Raw genomic sequence first — 26436 nt, 5'->3', positions numbered from 1 at the left:
TTTCAGAGCTGGGGAAGACGATCCAGTTACATTGAGTGGATGTGTTGAGGTCGTCAGGGCCATGGGAGGCTGGTGAGGGCAATGGGGATGCCGAGAGGTGGTGGGTTTGTCCGCGTGACACTGAGTGTTGCTCATGCAGACATACCTATTGCACTAGTCACGTTGGCTACCCCTAGCCCTGGGGTTAAACAAGCAGGTCATGGAGCACAAGGCTGTGCTTACTCGTGTTTACTCACCTTCTCCAGCCGGTTTTGCCACAGATGTGGGGTTTTTGTGCTGCCTCAGCTGCAGGCAGCGCCGGAGCCAGATGGCTTATTACCAGCGGGGCCAGCGACAGGAGATGGGCACAGCCGTGGGCCAGCGGGACAGCCCATGGGGATAACGGGCTGCGGCACCGCTGTCAGGTCAGACGGGGCCGGGGGGCTGCTGGGCTGCGCCCTGGGGTCCCTCTGTCCCCGGCTCTGGGACAGGCGGAGTTTCGGGAAGGGGTGCACGGAGCCGGCGCGGTGACTCCCAGCGGGAGAAGGCGCCCGGGCTCTCCCCGCACTGCTCTGTCCCGGGTCAGGGGCGAGCAGCCCCGGCCCCGTTAAGGCGCTGGAGCCGCCGCCGGGCCGGGCCGATCGGGGCGCTGCGGGGCGGTGGCGAGCACGGAGCCCCGGGAGCCGCGCCCCGCTCCGCCCCGTCCCGTCCCGTTCCGCTCCGCTCCGCCCCGCCGGGCCGGTCGGAGGCAGCCGCCCGCAGGTCCGCACCCCGCGCACGGGCGCCGTCCCTAAAGGTGGGTCGGGGGCTCCGCTGGGGAGCGGGGGGCCGGCAGCGGTGGATGGGGCCGCCCCGCTCCCCCCATCCAGCAGCGAGGCCGTGGGGCTGGGCCGCCAGAGCGCGGAGGGGGCACCCCGAGGTGTCCCCCCCCGCCCCGCGGTGGGGTCAGCGGTGGCTGGAAGGCCGGGGTTGGGGTATGGAGCGCTCCCCGTTTGCCGTTCGCTGGCTCGGAGGTGCCCGGAGCGCACCCCTGAGCCCGAGATGGTGGTGGGTTTGCTCTAGGAAATACCGCCCTGAAAGGTCCAGGCAGGCTGCAGGAGCGGGAGGCTGCCGGCACTTGGCAGTGGGAAAGGGGCATCCGGCAGGATGCAAAGATGGGGAGTTGCAGCGCTGGTTGGTTTGTCCTAAGGAAGCTGCTGCTGGGCAGGCTGCGTGCCCTGCGGAGTTTGGTTTGGGGAAGAAGGAAGGTTGCAACCAAGCCCGCAGTGCAACTGCTTGTTCGTGGGGAGAGGGGCCCGGGCGCCCCGTCAGTGCTGGATCCACAGTCCTGCCCCAGCATGCCAGCGGTGACAGGCCCCTGAGAGGCACTCCTGGACCTGGTACGTTTGCTCCTCTGCTGCTGGAGTTGAGCATCCCGCAGCACCCAGGGGCTTGGCCATGCCTCTGGGTGGGGGGGGGGGGGGGCGGCTCATGGAGCCTTCACCCAGCCCTGGATTTTCTGCTGCCCCACAGGTGCTCTGCAGCCTGAGAGGGGCAGGGAGGAAGCCAAGGAAACCGGATCGCTGGTAACCGGGAGCCGTCAGGGTTGAGTTGCAGCTGCCGCTTCTTATGCATCCTTGATGTGGCTGCCGCATCGCGGGGCACTGCGTGCGCCTCTCCTGCTGCAGACCCCCGGCTTGCACAGTTTACAAGTGCTTCCCACCCGGGCTCGGTCGTGCCTCCTGTTCCAGAGCTGCGCCTCTGAACCCCTGAGCAAGCCTCGCTGCTGTCTGCAGGGAGCCCTGCCGGGCAGACCTTGTGGCATGCTTGGTGCAGCCCTGCCCTTTCATGGGGCTTTGCCCAGCACAGGGTTGAGAAGCAGGAGCAGGGGACCACTGGGTGCAGTCACTGCTGTAGCCGGGGGTGAGCTAAATGAGCTGTGGGCATCTCTGGTCCTCAGAGCCTTGAGTCAAATCTGTCTCCTAGGGGGAAATACTCCCCTCTGCTCCGTCAGCAGGGGCAAGGTGAAAGAGCTGCGGGGCTCTGTTCTGCCTCCTCTGTCAGGGATTGATTCCCAAAATCCCACCAAATTAAAAAGAGAAGAGGAGAGAAAAGATGCCGGCCTTGCTCGGGTCAGCAGCTGTCCCCATGCTCGGGGCTGTGGGGCTCTGCAACGCGGCCATCCTACCCTGCCCACGAAAACACGGGGCGCTGGTGCTGCGAAGGCTGCGAGGGGACGGTGTCTGGTTGCATGAAGGTTTCTGCCAGCTTTGGAAGGGGAGAGCTCTCGAGGGCACAGGCTCCATCTGAAATGTAAGTTCATGAAAACACTCCCTCTGTGGCCTCTTCCTCCCCTGCATCTGATAGCTCGGCAGCCGACAGCTCCAGCGGGGGTGAGCCGCTGCTTTGTAATTAAGCCATACACACCTCAACCACAAGGCAGATCGCTCCTGTAAATCAGCACACTAACTCGTCAGGCTTTTTTACCTCTCATTCGTGGCAGCTTTCTGAAGATGGTGCAGTTGGTTAAGAGGGAAAAAACTGCAGGCAGCGCCTTCCCATGAAGCTGTTTAGCATGTGGCAGTTCATCAGGCAAACACCCCAAAGGCAGAGGGAGCTGATGGGAGTGAGGGATGCTGGGGCTGCCGGCAGCGGTGCCTGGGGCAGAGCTGTGTCTCTGAGCAGCGGGTTGGGGCAGATGCACAAAGCGGAAGGTAGCTGTATTTCATGGGAATGGCCTGGGAAAAGGCAGGTTTTTGAAGGAGGACGTGTCTGCTGGTGGATGGAAGGAGAGGATCATATAGGCAATGGAAGCAATGTGGATGGGCAGGGACCCCAGGCTCTGAACACAGAGACCTGTTGCTGCTGCACTAGGATGCTGTCACAGTGCCTTGAATCAATGTCCTGGTGAGCAAGTCGCACAGCTGCAGCAAGGTGTCCTGCGGCATCCTTGTCCTATGGCATCCTTGTCCTATGGCATCCTTGTTCTGCAACAAGGCGCCAGCTCCCTTGGGCAGGGATGCAGGAGTGATCCCTGTCAGGGATCCAGGTTTAACCAGCTCCGCAGCCAGGGGCTCACTGCTTGCCCTACAGCAACTACCAGGGATGGCAAATTGTGAAGTGGATGCTTGAGGGTTTTCACTGTCTTCTCCTTGGGTGCACCCGGCAGCATGGTGGGCAGGAGCTGTGCTTCTGTGGGCACAGGGCATGGTGGCCAAGCTGTTTTCCAGCATGGAAATGGCTGTGTGTTGCTGGAGAGGCAGCGCCTGCCTCCCCACTTTCGGGTCATCTACCACATGCCCAGGGCTTGGGATAGGAAACCTCCTGGCACAGGGCTTGGGCACAAGCAGTGAGGTTGTTCCGTGGAGGCAGAACAGCACCTATGGGTGCAGTGTCCCACTGGTAAATGGAATGATGAATGAAGTTGTTACGGAATAATGAAAACCCGAGATTTTTCCCAAAGTGGTGAAAAACTCTGCTTGGCCTCATCCACGCAGCGCAGCTACGGGGGCATCCTGCACCGTGACCTCCATCCAGGGGGCAGAGGCTTGGGCATGGGAAAGGCTGGGGAGCAGCACTGCATCTCCTCAGAGCCCTGCTTGGAGCACGTCCCCTGCCCCACTTCTGATGGTGGAGCCGTGCCTGCTGTAGCCCCACAGCGTGGGTCTGCGGCTGGCAGCAGGGATCCTGACGTCTCACATTCATCGCAGGAAGGTGGGCTTCCACCCGGGGGTACCAACAGTGACGCTTACAGTTGTCGGGAAGGAGCTTCCCAAGGGGTTTCTGGCCATACCAAGCTGCCTGGTGCAAGTGGGGATCAGCTCAGCAGTGAGGTCCCAACCGCTGGGCTCCCAGCTGCTTCAGAGAGGCACAGACCTGGAGGGTTTCATTCGTTTCATCCCCGTGCTGCTCAGCCACTGCTACAGCCAGGCACGTGTGAGGGCTCCGGTCTTTGGGTGGCACAGAGCTGCTCAGCAGCAGCTCCGGGGATTTGGCTCACCTCCCCATCAGCTCTGGGCATGTTCCCCTTATCTGCTCCCCTGGTCTCCTGGTGTTGCCTCTCAGTTTTCCTTCCTTTGAGCATCTCCAGTCTATTCTGTCTCTGTTCCTTTCACGTCTACTATTGTGTAGCAATTAAGATTGGAGAGTTAAAAGCCTTATCAGCTCCCTAGTGGGAGACGTGTGAGTCAGCTCCTTGCAGGACCGCGTGGCAGTTCAAAACAGTCATGGCTTTTTGCATGGAGGTTTCTTTGACTTTAAAACATAACCCAAGGAATTGAAAGGAGCCAGGAGGGAATTTAACCTGCATTTACAAAGTTAAGACCAGGGGCACAGCTAAATGTGCCAGCTTGGTGCCATCCTCCTGAGCTGAGGGACCTACAGGGGACAGACACACGGCTCTGGGGCAATCGGTAAAGTCAGTGTTCAGAAACTGTTGCCTTCAAAATCCCGGGAGATGCTGTCTGAAATGGAGAGGAGGCTGCGAAACTGCAGCTTGCCCCAGTCAGTTCCAGGTTTCAGAGTTACCTGATGAGCTGCCCGTGCCATCAGGAGATGAAAGCATCTTGTCCTGCATCTCCTGCCTTTGCGTGCAGCAAGGTCCTGCAGCTCCTGGTGGTGATCACCCATACCCTGGGCATGGGTCCTGAGTGGGAGCATAGCCAGGGACACTGCTTGAGTGGGAAGGTGCCTCCATTCGGGCCCTGTGATCTGACCCATCGTGTCGCTGTGCCTGATAGGGATGAAGGCACCTGAGAGGCCTGAAGGTGGCTCTGGCAATCCCATGAGCAAGAGCATGGCACAGTCCCTGTGAAGCAGGGTGACAGCGGTGCAGCTCCCCGGTGTTCGGGACTGTGTAACCCAGGGTTTAGGATTACATAAGCACAGTTTCTTGGTTTTCTTTCCTTTTCCTTTTGTGTTCGCAGGGGAAAGTGACAACGTCGATGCTGAAGCTTTAAATGTAAATTAACGATAAGCGTCAGATACGCGGTGCATTTTAGCTCGTGATTTTTAACTGGCTCCGGTGGGGGGTGTTGCAGTAGGTCTAGCTTGGGATTTTTTTGATCGCCTTGGGGTTGGCAATATTGCAGGTTTCTCAGGTCAAACGGGAAGGGATCTTGTTGGACAAGAAGAGCAGAGGGAAAAGCAGGAGCCTGTCTCAGAAGTGCCAGCGTTTTCTGACTTGCAAAACCCCATCTCGTGTCGCTCACCTCGCTGAACAGTTATCCAGGGGACTTGCTGGTTTAAGTCTGTGTGGCCTGGCATCCTGTCTAGCTGGGGCTGGTCCCCACCAGAAGACCTCCATCTACCATCAGCAGTGGTAGTAACAGCACGGATGGGTGAGCCAAGGTCCTCCCGCTCCCCTCCTGAGGTGGAAGGAGCAGCTCTGCTATCTGCACATCGCTCCTTCCCCTCCTGCTTGTTCTCTGTCTCTCTGTTGCAGCTGGCCACACAACTGTCTTCTTCTTAACAGATGTGCTTCTCCAGATGTGCTCTGCTCTTCCCTTGCAGAGGATTACAGGTACCATTTCTCTGCCAGGGCTGCTATGACCAGACAGGATTGCAGGGCTCATGAAAAGTGGCACATTTCTGAATGCAATTGTTCTATTGTCTGTGATGGGGCACCTGCAGTTTTCCACCAAGCTGGGACATCACCTTGTTCTCTGAGAAGTCTCTCTTTCAGTGCTACATCAGAAGTAACTGGTTGGGTGGAATGTTCATTCTGCCTGCTCTGGGCCCATACACGCTGCATCAGTTTTTCAGCCTCTTCAAGTTTTGGGGTTTTTTCCTCTGTTATTTCAAAAGAAAGGTCTTGAAGGGAAAAAGAAACTTTGAGAAAGTCAAGATGTGCATTTACCCATCATCAACTGCATCTCTTTTGAGGGGTATTTATGCATGTTGCATTACCAGTTGCTCAGCAGTTGTAGGTAGGTAATGTTGGGTCTTGAAGGAGCTAAAGAAACAGGTTTTCCAGCCCTGAAGACCAACCATTAAGATGTCCACACATTGCTTTTATCTGAATATTGGTTTTAACAGTCAGCACTTCCTTTTTACGTTAGAAGATGATGGTGCTATTATTTTTCATATGGCCCAGTCACTTGCTTCCTATCAGCTTCAGGCTTGCTGGATCATGCCCACATGCATGCCGATGCTCGGCCGTGGCCATATACTAGCCACTATGACCCAGCCAGCCAGCAGATGCAATACCACAAAGACCAAGGGAGGCAAGCGGAGGAGAACAAGGCAAGCAGAGCTGAGCAAGGCTTTCACTTCACCTACGTGTGGCTGCTCCCATGGTGTGTGCAGGCTGTCAGAAACTGCTCTCTCGGTGTTCCCTCGTGTCTGCTGTTTGAAAATCAAACAACAGTAAACTCCACTGACAGTCGGCATCACTCTCTGGCTTCCCTTGTCCCGCTGTGAGGGCCAGGCTAACATGAGGTGTTAATGCCCTCAGCCTTTCCTCATTCTAAGAGCTGAATTTTCTTCTGAAATTACCCAAATGGAAGCATCATGTTTCTGGAGTGAGAAACACACAAAAGGAGAACTAACTTCTGCTGGGTGATGAAGGGATTGAGAGCCACCCTCTGCAGGTCTTGGGGATACTGGTGGACAAAGGACTGGATGTGACCCGGTTTCAGTGGGTGCTTGAGCCCAGAAACCACCCGTGTGCTGGGCTGCATCAAATGGAACGTGAGCAGCAGGTGGAAGGAGGGCATTCTCCCCCCCTGCCCTGCGCTCATGAGACCCCCCCCTGCAGTCCTGCGTCTGGCTCTGTGGTCCCCAACACCAGAGGACATGGAGCTGTTGAAGTGAGTCCAGTGGAGGCCTTGGAGATGCTGTGAGGGCTGGAGCAGCTCTGCTCTGGAGCCAGGCTGAGAGAGCTGGGATGGGTCAGCCTGGAGAAGAGAAGGCTCCTTAAGGGGAGACCTGAGAGCAGCCTTTTAGTACCTAAAGGGGGCATGTAAGAAAGACAGAGAAAGGCTTTTGCCTGTGGCAAATGGTTAAGAGATGACAGTTTTAAACTGAAACAGGATGGATTTGGGTTGGATGTAAGGAAGACATTTTTTACAATGAGGGTGCTGAGGCTCTGGCACAGGGTGCCTGGAGAAGCTGTGGCTGCCCCATCCCTGGCAGTGTTCAAGGCCAAGTAGGACGGGGCTTGCAGCAACCTGCTCTAGTGGAAGGTGTCCCTGTCCACATCAGGAGGGATGGGCTGGAGGGGCTTTGAAAGTCCCTTCCGACCCAAACCATGCTGTGATTCTGCTCCAGATGTGATTTACCAGAACTGTCCAGCATTCTGGCCTTCAAAACAAACCCCCAAAACCCAACAAGTCTCTGTCCTCAAGAGACCCCACACCTTAAGCATGTGTTTTCTTACCTGTGTTGCTGTCTGTCCCCCCCAGTCATTGCCAACCTCAGTCTGAAGGGCAGTGACCCCCCTCTCCCCAGCACTTGTCCCCCTTGGATGCTCTCCAGGCCATGGAGCAGCATTCCTGCTGGCTGGAAATACCAGTTGCCTTGTGGCAACAGCCACACTAGTGCTTGCTTTGTTGCATACTAATGAGTGCTAATTGGCCTGGTTATCAATGTTGTGTGGGAGCCGTTAGCACCGTGTCTCCAGCAGCGGTACACCTCACCTGATGGCTCAGCCTGAGCGACGAAGGGCAGGGGAACCCCGAGAGGGTGGCCCTGCTTGGAGGGGGAAAACATCACCATGGTTTGCTACAAGCTAGAAGGAGAGAGGGAGGAGTGATGGAGAGTGCTCTTGAGAAAAGCCTCTATCACGCATGTGGGTAACGTGTGATTGTGTTTGCAGGACGTGTTGAGCTGATCTCATCGGGGGTAGTCCCGGTGCAGGCAGGACAGCATCCAGACCCACAGCACACCAGGGCTTCTGCCAGCGGAAGAGTTGCGGTTGTTGCTGCGGAGGTGGCTCTGCTCATTGTGGACGTGTGGCCTGTTGAGCTGGGACTTGTAAGTGACTTCTTTAAAGCTCAGAATCAGTTTAAACCAGCTGGGAACGGCACCCGTAGCTTTCTGGCATTTGAATCCTGATGATTATCCCCCATGAAGATCAGCGAGTGTCAGGCCAGGTCCCGGTGACCACGGTTCATTTGTATTCACTCTTTCTTTGTTCATGTAATGACGGGAGTTTTTCCAAAGGAAGGACTTGTAAGGAGAGGGGATCAAAACGTTGGGAGTAGCAGCAGGGAAGGATGGAGCAGCGGCCAGGCGCAAGGTGTGAGCACAGGGGATGCTCAGCCGGGATGCAGCCCAGAGGAGCACGATGTGGATATATTTTCCCCTCCTACCAGTTGTTAGGAGCGAATGGGGAATGAGCTATTGCGCTTCCTCCCCAGCTGCTAACGACGGGAGACTTGCTTATGGTCGTGCACTGGAAGCTAATTAAAACCAGTGACAATGGTAATTGAGTAAGGATGCTTGAGGATAAGTATGACCTCATGTCTAAAATGGTAATGAGGCCTATTAAAATCCCCACCAAAAAGAGAAATGAAAGAGGGAACAGAGGCAAAGGTGGTGCGAGGGGAGCGGGAGCAGGCGGGGACAATACCTTGGCAGCCAGAGCGCCGGGAGGGATGGGGAGCACGGAGGTGCCAGGCTTTTAAATCTCCTTAATAAAGAGCCCGCTCCTCAGCTGGCCGGGCAGCTGCCCGGGCCACGTCAGCCAAAACACTGTGGTACGTGTGTAATTCAAGTGCCTTCCTCCCCTGCTCACCCGGGCCTGGGTGTAGGTCCCATTAAGCGACGGCAACACTTGTTGCTGTTTGTTGTTGTCTTCACTTGCTGGTTCTTTGCCTGAAGACGTGAACGTGCCAGGAAACGGCAGCAGCTGCTGGCATGGGAGAGACCTGTGGAGATAGGTCCTGAAATCGCACTGGCGTGGGGTGATGGATTGCTTCAGGCAATCAAGCTGCATTAGGCTTGGGGTGCCCAGTGCCACGTCCAGCTCGGACCAGCACAGCCCCTGGTTTGGGGTCCTCAGCTGGGGTGTAGGGGCCAGGGGCTGCTGTGACCCTGCTGTGTATTGCTCTGCAGGGTGGTACAGCAGGGCTTGGGATGCCACCGTGCTCTGCGGGAATGCGCACCTTGTGCTGACCCCTCGCTGCAGAGGACACCCCGAGGGACGGCAGGAGGTGTGTGCTCCCTTGTCCTGGCTCTGGATGTGCGCTGCATCAGTTGGGGTAAGCTCAGGTCCAGGCTGCTGGACTCTTTCCTTTCACCCTCCTGATGGGGGGGATGCGGTATACACCAAAGGCTTCTTCCTGATGGAGAAAGCTGACCCCCGTCCTTCTGGCAGGGGCGAAGGTACGGCTGGATGACGGCTGAGGATGTGCTATGGAGCCAGGATTCAACTGCTCCCAGCTCTGCAATGGCAGCTCCAGTTTTGGCAGCCAGGAGCAGCATCAGCGGGCGCTGCAGGAGCTCTGCACTGTCACAGTGGTACGTACGGAGGCAGGGGAGCGCTCTTGGCAGAGGTTTGCTCTGCAAGGAGTGGATTTGGGTGGAGGGATGGAGAGGGGGGCACAGCTGTCCAGCCACAGGCAGCATGCCGTCACCTCCTGGGATGGCCTCCAAGACAAGCCCTGTCTAGATGACACCCAGCAGTTAGCCAGAAGGTGAGGAAGCAGCCACAACAGCCAAGTTGTGTGAAGCAGCCCTCCCATGCATTGCCCAGCGTGACAGCCTCTTAGGAGTGGCCTGGGATGCTTCCTCTGCCCTTGACCTTTCCCATTCCCTGGAACTTCAAAGTGCTTTTCAAATATGAATAGAGCCGGATTTAATTAAAAGTCATCATCTATAATAAGTGGTACCTCCCCCTACCACTAAGCCAGTAGAAACGACGCTGGGATGCACTTAGTTGCAGTTGGCTCTGCATGAGGCTGCTGGATGGACCAGCAAGGCTTGGCCCGCCTGGTTCTCCACCATGTTCGGCAGGACCATGGGCCTTTAATTAGAAGACCATAAGCTGCTTGGCTCCTCTGGCTCCGGCAGCTGCCTTGCAATTAATATTCCCCCTGCTAGGGCCAGGATTTACTCAGCTCAGCGGCAAACAAAGCGCTCCATCAACTTCAAGTAGCATCAACATCCAGGGAAACAGTGGTTGAGGGGGGACAGGACGTATGCGTTTGGAAAGGAAAGGTGGAAACCACAGAGGTGTTTCTGATGCTTGGGTGGTTCCTGGGAAAAGGGTGCAGTAATGCTTCCAGCAGTGGCCAGCGCTGGAAAGATGCTGCTGGTGGATGCAGCTGGGAGTGAAGTGTGGGAGCCTTGGGGTGCCAAGTCTGCCCCGCTCGTCTTAGTGGCAAAAGCCAGGTGCTGCTCACAGGCTTGACCAGGCAAGACACAGGAATAGGATGGCATTACAGCCTTGTACCAGCCCTGAGCAGCCCCATCAGCTCCGGGCAGGAGGGAAGATAGTCCTGATTTTAGGTATTTCAAAGCAGGTCCTGGTGTAAGGGGAGGCAGAGCAGCCTGGCTGACCACCTCCACTGTGTGGTGTGGTCTTCATTTCCCAGAGAGCCAGAAGACCCCAGGGAATGGGGAGAGGAGGTGGGGAGCAGTTTGCAGGAGAGAGATGAATCCCCAGGGATCCCTTCACACGGCTGCAAAGCAGGGCTGTATCCCAGCACAACGCAGCAGCAGCAGCTCTTGGCTGGCTGCGTCTCCCAGCCAGGGACTTGCCTTACCCTGAGACCAGAGCAGCTCCAGCCTGTTGCTGGCAAGAGCCACCCGTGCTCACGTGGCAGTGACACGTTTTTGGTGTAAGAGTTATGTGTTGGCTTTAATTCTCCAGGCTGTGCCATGTTCTTGCTTACCCAGAGGAAAAGGAGCTCAGCTGGGGAAGCAGGAGACAAGGCATCGGCTTCAAATGACTGACTTCTTCCTGCAGATTTATTTCTAGCAAGGCTGGAAGCAGAAACAACTCAGACCTTGAGGGGAGAACTGGAGGTCTGGGGCAGTGGCAGCTGTCAGGAAAACAGCCTCCTGCCATAGAAATTGCATGCAGGTGAACTGGAATACCTGAGAAAACAGCAGAGAAGTTAGTGAGGAGGTGTGTGGCAGCTCAGTCCCTGTCATCTTCCTTCCCCTTAAAGGGAAGTTAAGTAAAAGTAATACTTTGCTGTGTGTGAGCCAAGCCACACGTGCAGACCCTGTTAAAAATGCTGGAGTATTTTAGATCCACAGCGGAAATGGGTTTCTTGTTTCACACGGGATCATTTTATCCAGCCTATGCTAATAGGGAGATAGCAGGGAGTATTTTAAATGGAGATGTAAAACCATAAGGTCACCTGCATGCAAGAAGAGAAGTGCCTCCATCACACCTGCATTGGGAGTGTCCCTCTGAAGCCAGTTTTCAGTTGCTGTCTACCAAGGACCAGCAGGGAGAGGTGGAGCCCAGCCCAGTGTGTCACTGCCTAACAGGGCTGACAAACACTGTCCCACTCCCTTCTCTGTGCCGCTGGCTCCTGGTCACGTCGCCCAGCTGGCTGGGTACCTGCAGTTTGTAGGGATGAGGGTGGGAGCCAAGGATGCGCTCCCCAGTTCCCAAAGCAGTGCGCTACAACCCGGGGTCTTCCTCCAGAGAGAAGTGGGGAACTGTCTCCTATTTTCCCCTCTCCCACAACCAGGGCTGCCTGAGGTTTCTGAGTCACTTGTATGGCTTCATTATGGATTTGGCTAGTTGGCCTTAAGGTGAGGGCTTCAGGTCTGCCCTCTCCTCCTGTTCACTCAGCAAGTGGCACAGCTTGCGTTCAGTCTACACGCAGCTCACTAGCCCTGCTCTGGTACAGTGGTGTCAGCAATGTCCTCTTCCTCCTCACTCCTTCTCCCTCCTGCAGACATCTTCTGACCGCAGTGGGAAGAGCTCCCCATCCTTCTCTGCTGCTCTTCTGGGAGTTGTGTGGACATTCCTGACTGGAGGAGTCCTGCTGGCACTCTTCTTTCTTGTCTTCACCATTCGCTTCAGGAAAAACAGGTAAGGGCTTCCCCTTCCTGCTGTGAGAGCTCCCCTGAGCTGGAGCAGTGGGGTCGGGCTCCTTCAGGACCGGGCTCTGAGCTCATGGCCAGGAGGATACAAGACTGAAGGAGCAGCACGGGGCAAGCAAGGGCAATTCCAGGGATATTGCAGCTTTCTCCATCACAACCAGTGTTGATCACTGGTGGAGACAGTCCTGCTCGGACTGCTCCCTTCCTCCCAAAGGCAGGGAGCTGTGGACAAGAGAGTGTATGGATACCCTCCAGTTTGGCACAGGCAGCAGTGCATGGTCTCATCCCAAACGTGCTAGTCAATAAAACCATCAATAGGACTGAGCAGAAAGAGACCCGGTCTCTTTCTCCACTCCACAGTCCTGAGAGCATCAGTTTGAGCAGCATAGCTCCATGAACAAAGCCATCATGCTCTCCACAGTGTGCACATGTCCTTCCTGCTGTTGGGACACTTGGGCCACAGCTTGGTGGTTGTGCATATTGGAGGGGAACATGATCCCCATTGGTAAGAGAAGCTGGTGTTGAAGTGCAGCCTTTCCTTGGTACTGTTCACTCTGTACAAAGGATGTAAAAAGTCCTGCTCCCCTGAATGCAGCATAAATCAAGCAGAAGGCTCTGCAAAACTGCCTCAGCCAGCACTTAGCCTTCCTCAGCAATTCCGGATGTCTCTCCTGCCTTCTTGCCACCTTCTCCTCAGCTTCATTGGTCCCTTGGTCTTTCAACTACTTCTTCCCCCCCGAGATACATCCCTTTTCCAAGCTTGACCTCCAAAAGCCTTTGTGCTCCATGTGCTGTTGTTTTGCACAGACATGTGCATCTGTATGCAGGCTGGGCTGCTGCCGTTTCAGTGCTCTGGTTGAGTTACTGTTCCTTCTAACCACCATGCATTCAGGAAGGTCCTGCTCCTAGGGGTTTCTATTGAGCCCTATGACCTGCATCCTGGCCTCAAGCACTTGATTTGCTGAAGCAGAGTGGTGATGGGTTTGGTGACCATCTTAACTGATTACCAAATTATTTAGGCCCCTGAAGATATTCCCAGAGCAAGCTGTAATGAATGTCTGTTATTTATTTGCACTGTAGCAAAGAAATACTGCTCTGTCTGCTGAACCTGGGAGGGCAAAGGAGGCCTTATTCAGCGTGCAGCTGAGAGGGTGAACTGCTGAGTATCTTTCCCAGGGGCTGAGTCACAGCGAGGAAGGCAGGGGAAGGAGAGAGCCAGGTTGAGTCCCAGGCTCTGTGCCTGTGAGGCTGCAAGCCAGGCAGGAGCACAAGGGCGAAGAAACGAAATGACTTAGCAGCAGAAGGGATGGAGCTAAAAGGGGGATGGCAGGAGCTACAGCTTTCACTTGATGGGCTTGCTGGAGAAGGGCAGCAGGTCGAGAGAGATTGGTGGGTCGATTCTCCCCTCCCTGAATACAGTTACAGGCTTATGAGTGATGGGGTGAAATTACAGAGGGGCGGCTGTAACCTGAACATTGCTGGCAGCTTCCTGACGTTGAGGCTGTGCTGAGGGTGGAGGTATCACCTCCAAGGAAGGAGCAGTGGGAAGAACCTGTTCCTGGAGGCATTTGTAGCTGCTGTATCCAGAGCTTACTGTTGGGGACAGTCACCCTGGCTGCTTTGGTGAGGTTTTTCCACTTCTGCTCCTTTACAGCAGAGGACAGTGGAGGAAGATGTTGGCCTTGAATCGGGGGGGCACAGCTGGGCGCTGTGCTGTGTGCCACCTGCATGGCCATGGGGCATTGCTTCCCCTGGCTCTGTGCTGCTGGGGGGATGTGTGGTCACTTTATTTTGTCCATAAAGACACTGGCTTAAGCTGCCTCAGGGATGCTTTTCTGTGCCACAGAACCATGCAAGGGGTAGAGGTGCCATGGGGCAAGCCTGGTATCTGTTTGCTCTGGGGAGAAGGGATCTTGCTGTCCTATAGGAGTAGTGGGGTAGGGCAAAATGAATGCTTTAAGGAGAGTGAAGCCCTCCTTAAAGGGGAGGATAGGGTATGTCCCATGGAGCAATGGCTGAGCTTCTGGAGGAGGGAGGAGTGAAGAGCAGGGCCTGGGAGGAGACAGTGTGTCAGCATCCCTTATGGCCATCATCATCCCTGTAAGGGGACCTTCCCCCTGTGCTGCCAGGTCATGACACTCAGTAACTATCACCACCTTCCCTGCTTTGTTTCCTGGAGGATCGTGAAGATGTCCAGCCCTAATCTGAACATTGTGACCCTGCTGGGCAGTGGCTTGACTTACACTAGTGCTTACCTCTTTGGGATTCAGGAGCAGAGCCTGCCATCCGGAGACTCGGTGGAAAAGCTTATTCAGGTGAGTGAGAGGTTTGGTGGAATGGGTGCCTTCATACATGCACACATATGCATGTACATACATGTTTGCACATGCTCTGTCTTGGCCGCAGCCTGTCACCGCCTTGCTGCTGGGCACATTTGTCTTTCCATACACACAAAACACAACTGGACACTTCCCATCTGAATGGCCTTTGCTGTTCATGCAAGCCCCAGCCGCAGGCGTGATTCTTGGGTACGCAGCAGATCTCGATCAAAACGCTGCCCTGTGTGATGAGCCCCTGTGTGCTGGCCTGGGGCAGCCACCCTGCCACGCTGAGAGAGAGCAGCCCCTGCCATCCTGCTCCGCTGCTGGGCTGAGGAGAATCAATGGAGGTGCCATTTATGGGTGCTGGGATCCTCTGTGGCCCTGCTGCTCACCAGCTGCCTGCCTCTCTGACAAGGATGAGCCTCTCACGGTGGGGAGGAGAAGGCAGCAGCAGGCATGCCTGCGGAGGAATGGAATCACAGAATAGTTTGGGTTGGAAGGGACCTTCAAAGCTGCTCTGGTGCTACCCCCCTGCAATGAGCAGGGACATCTGCAACTAGACCAGGTTGCCCAGAACCACATCCCGCCTGGCCTTGAATGTCTGCAGGGATGGGGCAGCCACCTCCTCTCTGGGCGGCCTGTGCCAGTGTTTTATCACCATCATCGTAAAGAATTCTTTCCTCACATCCAGCCTGAATCTCCCCTCTTTCAGTTTAAAACCGTCACCCCTCATCCTGTCACAACAGGCCCTGCTAAAAAGTCTCTCCCCATCTTTCTCATAGACCCCTTTTAAGAACTGAAAGGCTGCAATAAGGTCTCCTCAGAGTCTTCTCCAGCTGAACAACCCCAACTCTCAGCCTTCCCTCATAGCAGAGATGCTCCATCCCTCTGATTGTTTTTGTGTCTCTCCTCTGGACTCTCTCCAGTAGGTCCATGTCTTTCTCTTACTGAGAACTCCAAAGCTGGCCGCAGGTGGGGTCTCACCAGAGCAGAGGAGCAATGTGTGCCTTTTCATCCGTTTCACCCTATGGTCAGTGGGTGATGCGATGTGACCCTCCGGAAGGCCACAGGCACATGCGCACCCATGTTTATTGCACCCCAGGGTGGGAGGGTGCGGGTGTCCCTGCGAGCTGGCCCCTCAGTCCCTCGCTCTGCCCCGGCAGGTTCGGCTCTGCCTGCTCTGCGTGGGGACCTCACTGGTGTTCGGCCCTGTCCTGGGCAAGAGCTGGCGGCTCTACAGGGTGTTCACCCAGCGGGTGCCGGACAAGCGGGTGGTGAGTACACAGCACCCGGGAGGGGCGGGGGGACACCGGGAAGCCCCAGCCTGGTGTGGGGTAGCAGGGAACAGCAGCACGGGATGAGGATGGGTGCCACTGTCACAGCGCTGGTTCCACACCTGGCTGGGCACTGTGCACTGTTCCTGCACAGAGAGACAGGAGCAGGCAAGCAAGTGCTCTGCCAGGCTGCCTGTTCCCCGGTGGAACATCCCAGCCCCATCATCAAGAGAGTTCTTGTTCTCATTTTACATTGGCCATGTGCCTTCATTACGCTACGCACCACTGCTTGTGTCCTGGTCTGGACAATAAAGGAAGGGAGGAAAATAAAGCAGGTATCCTCAGGGATGTCTGGTCTCCTCTTGAAGAAAGGGAGGGAGAGCTGGGTGCTCCTCTGCAGCACTGAAGGAAGGGAATACAGCAGCTGGGAGGGAAACGGGAGCCAGCTAGGTATGAATTCGTGTGTAACAGTGCTGTACAGCTTTTGGTGGCTGCTTTCCAACAGTGAAAAAATTAAGCCTCAGATGAAAGGTGAGATGAGAAGTGGGTACCAGCAAGCACTCCCATTCCTGAGGCACCAGGACCTGTGATAGACTTGCAGAGTTATAACCCTGCCAGCCTTTTTTCCCCACTGTTTTGGTCTCTGCCTGTGATAGGAGCGTAAGGAATGATGCTCTTGTTTTGGAGAGCTGTTTTCTGTCATAGCATTTACCAGTTAGCTCCAGCATCGGAGGGATGTTGGTTTATCCCGGTTAGGTCTCCAGGAGTTTGGGTGCTTGAGACAGAGACTTGTGGCTGACTCAGACGTAGGCGAGCCACTGGACCCCACTCTGGGAGAAGCATTAGGGTGGATGTATCCCTTGGAAGAAACAACCAGAAAGAGACCCAAGGGGATGGGGGTCGTTGGTGTCCATTTGCCCCCCACTGTATCGTTTGCTTCTTGCATTGTTTGCAGATTATCAAAGACCTCCAGCTGCTGGCGATGGTGGCAGCGTTGGTGCTGGCGGATGCTGTGCTGCTCTTGACGTGGGTATTCTCTGATCCGGTCCAGTGCTTCCGAAGCCTCAGTGTCTCACTCCGGGTAAGAGGATGAGGAGGGACAGTGGAGGGTTGCCCTGTGTCTTGTCTGATCTCTCTGCACTAAGTTAGTGGATGGTCGGGTCTATGGAGGTGCTGTTTAAAAACACAGAAAGAAGAAGCCAGAAAGCCTTCTGGGTGCGCTGGGTTGGGTTTGTGTCCTGTCTGTTGCAGAGCTGAGGGTCTGCTGCAAGATTTCCAGGCCTGTGCAGGTCACCTGGGTGACACAGGAGAGGTCCATGGCTTCCGCAGATGCTTTAGAGGAAAGTTCAACCGGCCCTTTTGGCAGCAGAGGGCCCAAATGTTCCTTGCTTTAACCCCCCTGGCAGCACCAGCTTTGGCCGTTCCTTTAGGAATCTACTGAGCAGACCTGCTCAGATGTGTACACCTATCTGGCCAAGGCTCTGTGCCGGCTCCCCGGCCAGGGCAGCAGCCTTCACTCCTGCCTTCCCCTTGCCTCCTAGGCGACAGAGAAAGGCATGACGTGCTCAGTGAGCCGGGTGCAGTCCTGCGCATCTCTTTATTCCGATCTTTGGCTCGTTCTCATTTTAGGGTTTAAGGTATGTAACCTCTTTATTGATTCTCCCATTGTATCCCTCCTCTCCCAGCCTCCCAGCCTAAACTGTTCAGCAGTGTTCGTAGTTTCGCCACCTGCCTAAGCTACATGCCTACTGCACATTCCAGCTTCTCCTGTTCATCTTGGAAGCCCTCCCATCTCCAGTCCTTCCCACATCGATGTTTTCTTGCATTCCCTTGTAAAAGCTGTTAGCCACTTTCGCCCTGCTTCACCATCTCTTTCACATACACTGTGCACACACTGGGGGTCCAGTTCTCTCCCTGCAACTCCCCCATGCCCCATCCATCTCCCTTCTTAAAACTTGTGTCGTACTGTTTTCTAAAGCACGCTTTTTCCATAAGGCCTCAGGTGTTTCTCCACTGCAGAGATGCACTCTGTGGCTCAGCCCCCGAGTCCTCTGACTCCAACTCAAGGAGGTGCTGATGACAAGTGCTTGGTGCCTACCCATACAGGATGTGTATCAGCTAAATTATACCACTGAGGTACACTTTCACTGATGTAGCTCTGCTCATGGCCATTCTTATTCCAGGAGAGTTATGGGTACTGATGTAACTATGTAGGTATAATTACGGCTGTAATTATCTGTGGTCTCATGTGTCCCTGGGTTGGCAGAGGCTGGACGCATTTCAGAACGCTGATGTTGACGAAGCTTGTGAGATCACAGCCTTTCTTTGGGAATGGCTCCATCTCTGCCTGCAGTACAGGCAGGTCCTTTCTGACTCAGTGTAAAATAGAATCATAGAATGGTTTGGGTTGGAAAGGACCTTAAGATCATCCAGTCCCAACCCCCTGCTGCTGGCAGGGATGCCTCACCCTAGACCATGTCACCCAAGGCTCTGTCCAACCTGGCCTTGAACACTGCCAGGGATGGAGCACTCACCACTTCTCTGGGCACCCTATGCCAGCGCCTCAGCACCCTCACAGTAAAGAACTTCTTCCTTATATCTAACCTGAACTTCCCCTGTTTCTGTTTGAACCCATCACCCCTTGTCCTATTGCTCCAGTCCCTGATGAAGAGTCCCTCTCCAGCATCCCTGTAGCCCATTGACCATCTACCCAAAACTGTAGGAAAAAGAACAGAAAGAGACTTCGTGAAATGGCCATGTCCTTTCCCCCACTACGCTTCATTTTAAGTACATTAGCCTGCTCTTTAAAGTCCTTGGGTGCTAGGGACTGCAGGCATTCCCTGGCCTTTGGTGCTGTGTCTTCACCTCTCGTTTTGTCCCCAGTTTGCGGTAGGGTTTGGACAGGTAATGCTTTCACCTACAGCTCCTACAAACTGCTTTTTGAAATCCAACATCCCCATTGCCAGTCGCAGGTACTCTTCATTAGCGTTGTGTTGAACCTCATCCTCCTGGAGCTCTTTCTTTAGCGGTTTCTCTGGAGTTAATCTGGATTTACACTCATGTGAGAGTAGGCTCCATCTCTGTGTGTACATAGCACTTCTTAGCTTCCACAGCATTAATGTGCTCAGCCCTTTGTGAAACCACTCAGTTTATTATCCTGGTTTTCCTGGCCCAGAGCAATGAATAGAAATGATTGGCCAAGGACATGCCTGGAATTAGGAACAAAGTTCTCTGCTCAAGATTAAAACAAACAAACAAACTAACAAACAACTCACTGAAAGCCCTGTTTCACCAGACAGCAGTGCTGTTGTCTGTGTCCCAGATAGATTATATGAATTTTAATGCGACTTTGGTGCTGGAATTTTTCTTGCTCAGGGATTAAGAGCTGGCTTGCCTTTGGCCACGTACTTGGAGGTGTGCCATGGTGAACACGGTTAGGATCCAGTGCGGATCCCATGAAGCAGGGATGGGCATCAGCCTGGTTTCCAGTGAGGCACATCTTGCTACTACAACCTCCCTCGGGAATTCAGGGTGCTCTCAAGTTGGGAGTCTCACCAAAGACCATGGACATGAACACATTTGCCTGTAAGAGTGTCCCTCCAGACCCTATTCCTGGCAGTGGCCATTGTGGGCATCAAGCAGCCGCAGCATGGAGGGGTCCAGAAGGATCTACAGCACATTTGCACCATAGGTCACAAAGCACTGCTCGATGCGCAAATAGCAATTCAACATCTCTTGGGAAAAGGCCAACCGTTGAACTTACTGGGTAGCACAGGAGTGATGTAGGAGTCCTGTTCCCTGTATTATGGGTCCTTGCAGGAGCAGAGGTTTTGTTAGATGGCCCGGCTGGACAGGGCCTTGAGCGACATGGTCTAGTGTGAGGCATCTCTGTCCATGGCAGGGTTTGGAACTGGATGATCTTAAGGTCCTTTCCAACTCAAACCAGTCTGCGATTCTATGGTTCCTAAGGCAGACCATGCCTTGCGCTACACAGGCAGGCAAAAAATACTCGGCATTTCCTGACAGTGTGCCCTGGGAAAGGAGGGATTCATCCCGCTGGGTAGTTTAATCCCAGGCACGCTGGAAAGATGCATATGTGGGACACTTGAGGGGCAGTGTGGCAAGGAAGCCTGCTCTGAAACAACTGACCTGCTCCAAGGCAGAGAGGGCTTCTGTGTACAGTGCACTTCTCTAGCCCCTGTCACTGCTACTAGGGTCAGGCAGGAAACAGCCAAGGGAAGGGAGAGGGATTGCACCTGGGAGTTTCCTGGATTTCTATTTAAAGAGGAGCCAAGTACATCCTCTTCCCTCTAGTCTAAACCTCCGCTTCTTCTGCCTTGCTTTTTCCTCCTGAACGTCCTTCTGAATCTCCTTCCTGCTCCCTCAGAGGTACGTCATTGCTCCTTGATGGCACCACCGCATCCCTGCAGGGTTCTCTGTCTCTTGTCTGTCTTTGCTGCTCCTGCTCCAGGCTGCCCAAGGAGAGGTTTTCACATCTTCCCTCTCCCAGCCATGCCCTGCTCTGTGGCATCACCTTCAGACCTGACCCTCAGCTCCTTGTGCCCCTTAGTCGGGACCCCCAGGACCTGCCAGCACCTTCACTCCTGCCTTCTCCCCCAGCCCCACTTCTGACCCACAGCAGCACGCGAGGCGTTTGCTGCAGCGTCACCAGCGCGCACTGAAGGGCTGCATTATAGATCAAAGAGCGTTAATTAGGATGGCGCTGAGTGTATCTGAGCTCACCGGGCTCAGCAGGACGTGGGGGTTGGCACCATCAGGCTGTAATTTTCCACACTCTGGAAACCTCTCTTTTCTGCTTCCAGAGCATCCTCCTGCTGTACGGGACCTACTTGGCCGGTCTGACCGACAACGTCAGCTCCCCGCCAGTCAACCAGTCCTTGACGCTCATCGTTGGGGTCAACCTCGTTTTCCTGGCTGCCAGCACTGTCTGCTTAGTTCACCGCTTCTTCCGTGCTTGGCACAACTTGCTGTTTGGTTTTACCTCTGGAGGCATCTTTGTGTGTACAACCACGATCAACTGCTTCATCTTTGTCCCACAGGTATGCTGTCACGTCTGTCCCACCGCCTGCCTGGGAACAGGCACGGTTTTGGACATGGAGAACTGCAGCCACGTGGCCCAAACTGCTTATTTTTCTGCTTCTTTCCCCACATGTCTGGGCTCACCCGCACACCTCATCCTCCAAGCCCCTCATGGCTCTGCTTCCCCAGGCTAGTCCCTTGAGTCTCCAAGAAGTGCAGCGCATTGCAGAGGGGCTGCTCAGAAACCCATCCTGCACGAGCGTGCCGTGGGTAGCAGCCAGAGAGAGGGCACACGTGGAGGCGAAGCAGCTGCTGCCCTCCTCCTCCTCCTCTGTGTGGGCAGTGGGATCTGCCCTTCTTACAGCTGTCTTCTCCTCATACCCCATGCCTTCAGTCCCACCAAGGGCAGGGATAGCACCGGGCTCTGGCCATCCAGATGGCCTCCCCAGGCTCAGAGTCTTTGTGGCTGGCAGTCCCCAGGGAAGGCTGTCCTCTCTGCTCTTGGAGAAGGAAGCTGGGGTTTGGCACAAGGGAGGAGGAGGACACAGAGGTGTTTGAAGGAAGCCTTTTGTGGCGAGGTGAGGCTCTCCTGCTTCCTGTGTCCTCCAGGAGCAGCCTGGTGTCTGGGCACAACATTAGTGGGAAAAATGCTTCCATTGTTACAGGGAGAGGAAACAGTTGTTTACTCAGTTTAATGTTTGGAGGGATGTTTGGGTTCAAGGAAATGAGGTGAGAAAGGGAGGAAGAGGTAAAGCTGAAGAAAGAGCACATCTGTGTAAGAGAGGGTTTGGGGGATCTCAGGGATGTGTATAAATACTGACGGGGGTGGAGCAGGGAAGGGGGAGTCAGGCTGTTCTCCGTGGTGTGCGCTGATGGGACAGGGAATGAAGGGCACACTGAAACACAGGAAATTCTATTTAAACATCAGAAAACCTTTTTGGTTTGGGTTTGGTTTGGTTTTGTTCTGTGGAAGTTGCAAAGCACTGGAGCAGGTTGTCCAGAGAGGTTGTGGGGTCTCTATCCTTGGGGGTATTCAAGACCCAGCTGGACATGGTCCTGGGCAACCTGCTCCAGCTGGCCTTGCTTGAGCAGGGTGGTTGGACTCGATGATGTCCAGAGGTCCCCTTCTATCTCAGCTGGTGCAGTGTAACTACAGCGTCCCAACCTACTGGATGAGCAGCCCTTGGGAGCAGGATCCAAACCTCCCCTGACAAACACTGTGCTTGCTGGTGATGCTCTGTCAAGCGTGAGGTCTCTCGGAGCAAGGGCAGGAGAGCTGATGAGCTGTGCTTGCACTCTGCCTGCGCCATTTTTCTCCTGTAGCCTGGGGGCCTTGAGCGTTTTATTTAACTTGGATCGCTTAATTCATCGGCTTATTTTTCCTAATGAGCTTGCTCTTCTATTGCTCATCAGAGATCAATAAGCAGCTGGAGCTGGGCTGCGCAAGGCAGACGCTAGATGAGAAACCGGATACTGAGCATTGCTGGTTTTCAGCTTGTCATGGGTGATTCGGGGATGAGGAGGCGTGTGTCTTTGTTTGTCACAGAGTCAGGGACGGGGGAGAAGAGGGAGGGGGCTTTTACCAGCGTGCTCAGAGGATGCAGCACAGGCACTGACCCTCTCCGCGTTGAAAGCTGGAGCCAGGGACAGGGTAGGGCTCGGATGGGTGGGAGGCTCCCAGTGTCACTGCCGTGTCTCTCGCCGCCCGTGTCCGCGCCTCCATCACACCCTGCCTTTGTCTTCCCCTCTCCATCCCTTTGTCTCCTTGGCGCTGGAGCTGCGCCTGCTTCCCGCAGCGCCGGCAGGGGCTGTGCGTGCCGCACGGATAACGCCCTCCTCTTCTCCGCAGCTCAGGCAGTGGAAAGCCTTTGAAGAAGAAAGCCAAACCACGAGCCACATGGCAAAATACTTCACCAGCCCCAGCAGGAGCTGCCGCTCGGTGTACAGCGAGGAGCAGCTCTATCAGCTCATAGGGGAGAAAAACTCCATGAAGCGGCTGCTCACAGAGGTACCGGGCTCTGTCGGCATCCCTCAGCCTCACCGGCTTCTCCCCTTCCCTTTTGTGGGTTGAAGGCTTTAAAGGGCAATCCCCCTCTGGCTTCTTCCCTCCTGAGGGGAGGAGCTGCTTTGTTTTGTCACAGCGCTCTGCACCCCAAAGCACCAAACTGTGAGCATAATCTGGAGGGTTTCAAGGAAAAAACCCAAGCCCCACATGGGGTGTGAGCAGGAGAGCCTGGTTCCCACAGCCCAGCCAGAAGTGGTTAGTTTAGAGGGGAGGTGCTCTGTCTCCAGCCTCCTGCTCCCTCGCCTGCACTGCACGGCCAGGAGCAGCCCGGCTCATAGAGCTGCCGGTCCCAGTGCACCCAACACGCTTCCTGCACCCACATCTGGGGGTGGTTGGGGGGCTCCATGGGAGGACGAAGTCACACACGCTGCCGGTGGGGCTCTCGCAGAGCAGGGTGATGGCTTTCTGTTCTGTGCCCTCTGCCTGCCCATGCTTGATGCTTGGCGGGGTTGTGTGTTTGACGCAGAAAAACGCCGTGATCGAGAGCCTGCAGGAGCAAGTGAGCAGTGCCAAGGAGAAGCTGATGAGGCTGATGTCTGTGGAGAGTGGCTGCGACCCCCGTGCGATGCCGCCAGCTCCCTGCGCCGGGAGCACAGGGCAGTGCGGGGATGTGCGGGGTGACTGCTGCCCCCCGGATCCCGAGCGGGATGGGTGGCAGCCTCCCTGCTTGCTGGGTACATCGCGTCTTTGCAGCAATGCCCAGGACCTCCAGAAACACGCGAGCCATGGGAGCCACGAGCCTGTTTCCTCTCGGGTGATGATTTTTGACAACAGGGATGAAGTGGAATGTGGCCTGGAAGATGTCCAGCAGGGCAGGACACCCATGGGACAGGGGGAGCCTTCGGAGCAGCTACCGGACCAGGGCATCTCGGCTGGGGTGGCCTGGGAGTTGTCCCCCAAAGTCAGCTATGTGAGCAGTGAGAAGCTGCGGGAAATCCTGCAAGACCTGAGCCTGGATGGCAAAGCCTACAGCCTGGCGTTACCTGGGGGTCTCCATGGCAGCCAGGGCCCCCCAGGAGAGCAGGAAGTAATGTGGGGGACCCAGGAGGGCTACCTGGGCAGCCACACACCCTTCAGCCCCTACCTGGCGAGATGGCGGCGGAGGATCCCACTGTCCCCTGTCTCTGCCCACTGCCATGGACACGTGTCCCCTTGTGCCACATGTGGGGGGAAGGAGGCGAGCGCCTGGGGCTGTGGGGAGTCAGCACATATATCCCTGGGGAGTGAAGGGGAGATGGCTGGCAGAGGGCTCCTGCACCCACCAGCATCGTCCCCTTCAGCCACCTCTGGGGAGCCCTGCCTCCAGCCAGAGGGACGGCCAAGATGGCCGGAATCCCAGGGATCTTCATTGTGCATCCTACGGGAGCAGCGGCGGAGGCAGGGCACCCTAAGGGGACCCGCCGAGCCCTCCCTGCGCTCCCTGTACTATTACCCGGACTCAGACTCCAGCAGCAGCAGCAGCTCTGAGGAGATGTTCCACGGCTGCCACCGGCCCTGCTGCGAGGTCTGCTTCCAGAGCCCGCGCGGCTCCCTGGGCAGCAGCAGCACGGACACGGACACAGAGCCCAGCAGCTGCACGGGCCACCGGACACAGCACCAGAGCGGGCCCCAGCCCGTGGTGAACTTCAAAGAGGATCTGAAACCCACCTTTGTGTGATGGGGAGCAGCCCTGCCCGCAGGCAAGTGCCCTCCCGCCCCTGGAACACCACTCATCTTCAAAGCCACGTGTGCCTCTGAAGGATGCGTTTTGTGCTGGCATCTGGGGTTGGGAATAAAGCTTGCCCTGCTCAGATTGCAGTGTCAGCGCCAGCCTGGTCAGTGGTGACTGCAGACCGTGTTTGGCTGAGGGGTGGATGGCACTGGTTTTGTCCTGGCTACTCTGGGCAGCTTCCTGCACCCCACAGATACCCCAGCATCTTTGTCCGTCCTAGTGCTGGCAGTGGAAAGATGGGCAGGGTGCGTGGGAGAGCCCAACCTTCATCATCTCAGAGGGCTTTCCCCAGTGCAGCAGGGAAACAGCACTGTGTGCCAGAACCCTGTGTGGCTTCTTGCACACAACAGACAGATGGAGGACTCCTTCCCCCAAGGCTGGTGATGCAGAGCCTCCCACCAGCATCACAACCCGCTGGAGATGGGAGATGCACAGACACCAGAAGCAGTTGCAGGCTCACCTGGGGTGTGCTGCTCCCTGGCAAAGCAAGGACCTCGTCAGGAGGCTTTCAGGGTTGGGGTTTTTTAGTAGCATCTGAATGAGGAAATGGAGTCCGAAGGTGATGTCCCCAGAGGTGTCTTTGCATTCCGTGTAGTTGCACAGTTGTAGGTGAGACTCTGGTCAGAGCTGAAGGGAAAGACAGGCTAGCGATAGTAAGGGAGGATCTGAAAAGGTTCTTCTGGGCTTTTTCTTTTTTGCCTTGTGTTTCTGCCCTTCTGTATGTGTTTGTACGGATCTGGAATGAGGTTTGTTTAAATTAATATGATCTGCTTGATTCTTATCTTAGAAATATCAAGAACAGTAAATCCAGTGTGCCTGCTTTTTGGGGGGTATTTGTGAAGCATTTCGGCATATCATTGCCTCCACAGAAGTTCAGGATGCTGAGACCTGACACATGGAGCATAACAAACCCTCTGGAGAAAGGCTTTGTTAAAAGGGCAGGTGACGGAGGAATCCCAAACCCATTTTGAATGATGTCCCCTCCGTTATCCTGCATGATGGTGAAATCCCGCACTGACAGCTCTGGCTGGGGTGAAATGCATTGGCTGGGGTCCCCTAATTCTTCAGGGCAAATCTGTAGCAGGGGCTGGAGACAGAGAAGCCCAGGCAGGGTGTGAGGAAGGTGGAAGCTCTCTTGTGGTCCCAGCAGAAGGGTGGGCTGCCCTTACTGATGAGGAGGGATGCTGAACAAGCCAGAGGTGGGCAGGAGCAGGGCAGGGTGGGGGTGAGCTTAGAAAGGCGTGCCACAGCCTGCCGCTCCACACTGCTTTCTTGTGCACTTCCAAAAAGCAGTTGTAACCATCTGAATCCACCCTGTGCCACGCCAACACTGCACAGAGCTTGTGCAGAGCTAGGAAGCATCATTCCCCCTGACCCCAGGGGAGCAGGAGCACCCTGTGAGCATGCATGTCTGAGGCCCTCAACACAAGAGGGACATGGCCTGTTGGAACAACTCTCGAAGAGGGCCATGAAGATGCTCTGATGGCTGGAGCACCTTTCCTATAGAGATAAGCTGAGTTGGGGTTGTTCAGCCTGGAGAAGGCTCCAGGGAGATCTTAGAGCAGCTTCCAGTGCCTAAAGAGGGGTCTAAAAGAAAGCTGGAGAGAGGCTTTTGACAAAGGCATGTAGGGACAGCAAAAGGGGGAATGGCTTTACCCTGCCAGGGGGGAGATTGAGATGAGCTCTTAGGCAGAAGCTCTTCCCTGTGAGGGTGCTGAGGCACTGGCACAGGGTGCCCAGAGGAGCTGTGGCTGCCCCATCCCTGGCAGTGCTCAAGGCCAGGTTGGACACAGGGGCTTGGAGCAACCTGCTCTAGTGGAAGGTGTCCCTGCCCATGGCAGGAGGTTGGAACTGGATGAGCTTTAAGGTCCCTTCCAACTCCAACCAATCTATGATTCTGTGCATGCCAGCAAGCAGTGCATGGTGTTTTATAGCCCTCTTTGCTTCAAGAGACGTTGAAGCACATCTGGCCCCGTGGTGTGCAGAGCTGGGCTGCCGGCGCGGTTCCCCCGTGCTGCACAGCCTCGGGCGGGGGTCTCTGGCCGCCCTTTCCCCGGT

General features: G+C 55.5%; 1 protein-coding gene across 2 annotated transcripts; it reads left to right on the top strand.

Moving 5' to 3' along the window:
- Positions 1–313: 313 nt before the first annotated feature.
- Positions 314–24464, top strand: GPR156 (G protein-coupled receptor 156). 2 transcript variants are annotated; one of them, XM_065676114.1, is made up of 12 exons: positions 314–404; positions 7775–7932; positions 9016–9161; positions 9278–9420; positions 11820–11956; positions 14147–14282; positions 15452–15562; positions 16518–16643; positions 17104–17199; positions 20386–20622; positions 22452–22610; positions 23134–24464. In XM_065676114.1, exons 4-12 carry the CDS (start codon positions 9316–9318, stop codon positions 24322–24324), a joined length of 2298 nt encoding a protein of 765 aa, XP_065532186.1. In that variant the 5' UTR covers positions 314–404; positions 7775–7932; positions 9016–9161; positions 9278–9315; the 3' UTR covers positions 24325–24464. The 2 variants fall into 2 exon arrangements, with proteins under 2 accessions (XP_065532186.1, XP_065532185.1); XM_065676113.1 differs by lacking the exon at positions 314–404 and adding an exon at positions 716–775.
- The last annotated feature ends 1972 nt before the right edge of the window (positions 24465–26436 follow it).

This window comes from Lathamus discolor, chromosome 4 (genome assembly GCF_037157495.1).
Source record: "Lathamus discolor isolate bLatDis1 chromosome 4, bLatDis1.hap1, whole genome shotgun sequence".
NCBI lineage: Eukaryota > Metazoa > Chordata > Aves > Psittaciformes > Psittacidae > Lathamus > Lathamus discolor.
This window is presented reverse-complemented; position numbering and strand designations above follow the sequence as displayed.